The 813-nt window shown below is 53.8% G+C and overlaps 1 protein-coding gene across 1 annotated transcript; it reads right to left on the bottom strand.

The window, feature by feature from the left end:
• Nucleotides 1-251: 251 nt before the first annotated feature.
• Nucleotides 252-648, bottom strand: L226DRAFT_525449 (uncharacterized protein; the record flags this gene model as incomplete). The annotated part of the gene is made up of 2 exons (XM_067678972.1): nucleotides 252-506; nucleotides 544-648. The coding sequence occupies 2 exons, from the start codon at nucleotides 646-648 to the stop codon at nucleotides 252-254; spliced, it is 360 nt and encodes a 119-aa protein (XP_067531679.1).
• Between the last annotated feature and the right edge of the window lie 165 nt (nucleotides 649-813).

The following is an 813-nucleotide window of genomic DNA, read 5'->3' as shown; positions in this document are numbered from 1 at the left end:
GCTTCGGAGCTCGGACATGCTCAAGAACTCTTATCGGACTTCCATTCCTCTTACCCGGATAAACCCGGACCCCTTGACAAACTTACTTAGCTCTTAATCATTAATACTTATTCTTACTTATTTCCTTACTTATCTGCTTATCAAACTTACTTGTTCATCGGTCTTGTCACACTCCTTGATTCAGACTTCCTTTCGGACTATTCAAGACTCAAGAAAAATTATTCAGCGGAGTCCTCTATCGGACTCTGACTCTACGCCACACTACTCCCCTCCCCATCGACCTCCATCTGCTCTCCACCCTCTTCACCTCCGCCCTGCTCATCTCCGCCCTGCTCCTCCCTGCCTGTCTGCTCCTCTCCGCCCTGCCCATCTTCCGCCTCACCCTCCTGCTCCGCCTGCTCCGACTCCTCCGACTCCGACGGCTCGTACTCCTCCTCCGACCCACCCTCCGGGAGAGCGTCGAAGTACTGTCGCCAGGCCTCCACCCTGGAACTGGCCCAGCCTGCCTGTCAGATCTCGCGGCGGAGCGGCGCAATTAGGGACCTTCACGAGTGACCCGCGGATGTACCCGTCATCCGTACCCACGGGTGTTGAAAATCCAAAGGCTATACCCGCATCCTTACGGGTATGTTCCCACGGATTACCCATACCTGTGGGTATGATATTCGGGTACCCGTGGGTTTATGCAGCCTGCAGATTACCCGGGTGACACCCTCATGTTGTAGGCACGAACCGTGGGATTCTAACGATATGTCACACGAATCTTTCCGATCAGAACTGAGTGTGCTAGAGGCGAAATAAACATGCCCAAAT

The sequence above is a fragment of the Lentinus tigrinus genome (genome assembly GCF_003813185.1).
Source record: "Lentinus tigrinus ALCF2SS1-7 unplaced genomic scaffold L226scaffold_31, whole genome shotgun sequence".
Lineage (NCBI taxonomy): Eukaryota > Fungi > Basidiomycota > Agaricomycetes > Polyporales > Polyporaceae > Lentinus > Lentinus tigrinus.
This window is presented reverse-complemented; position numbering and strand designations above follow the sequence as displayed.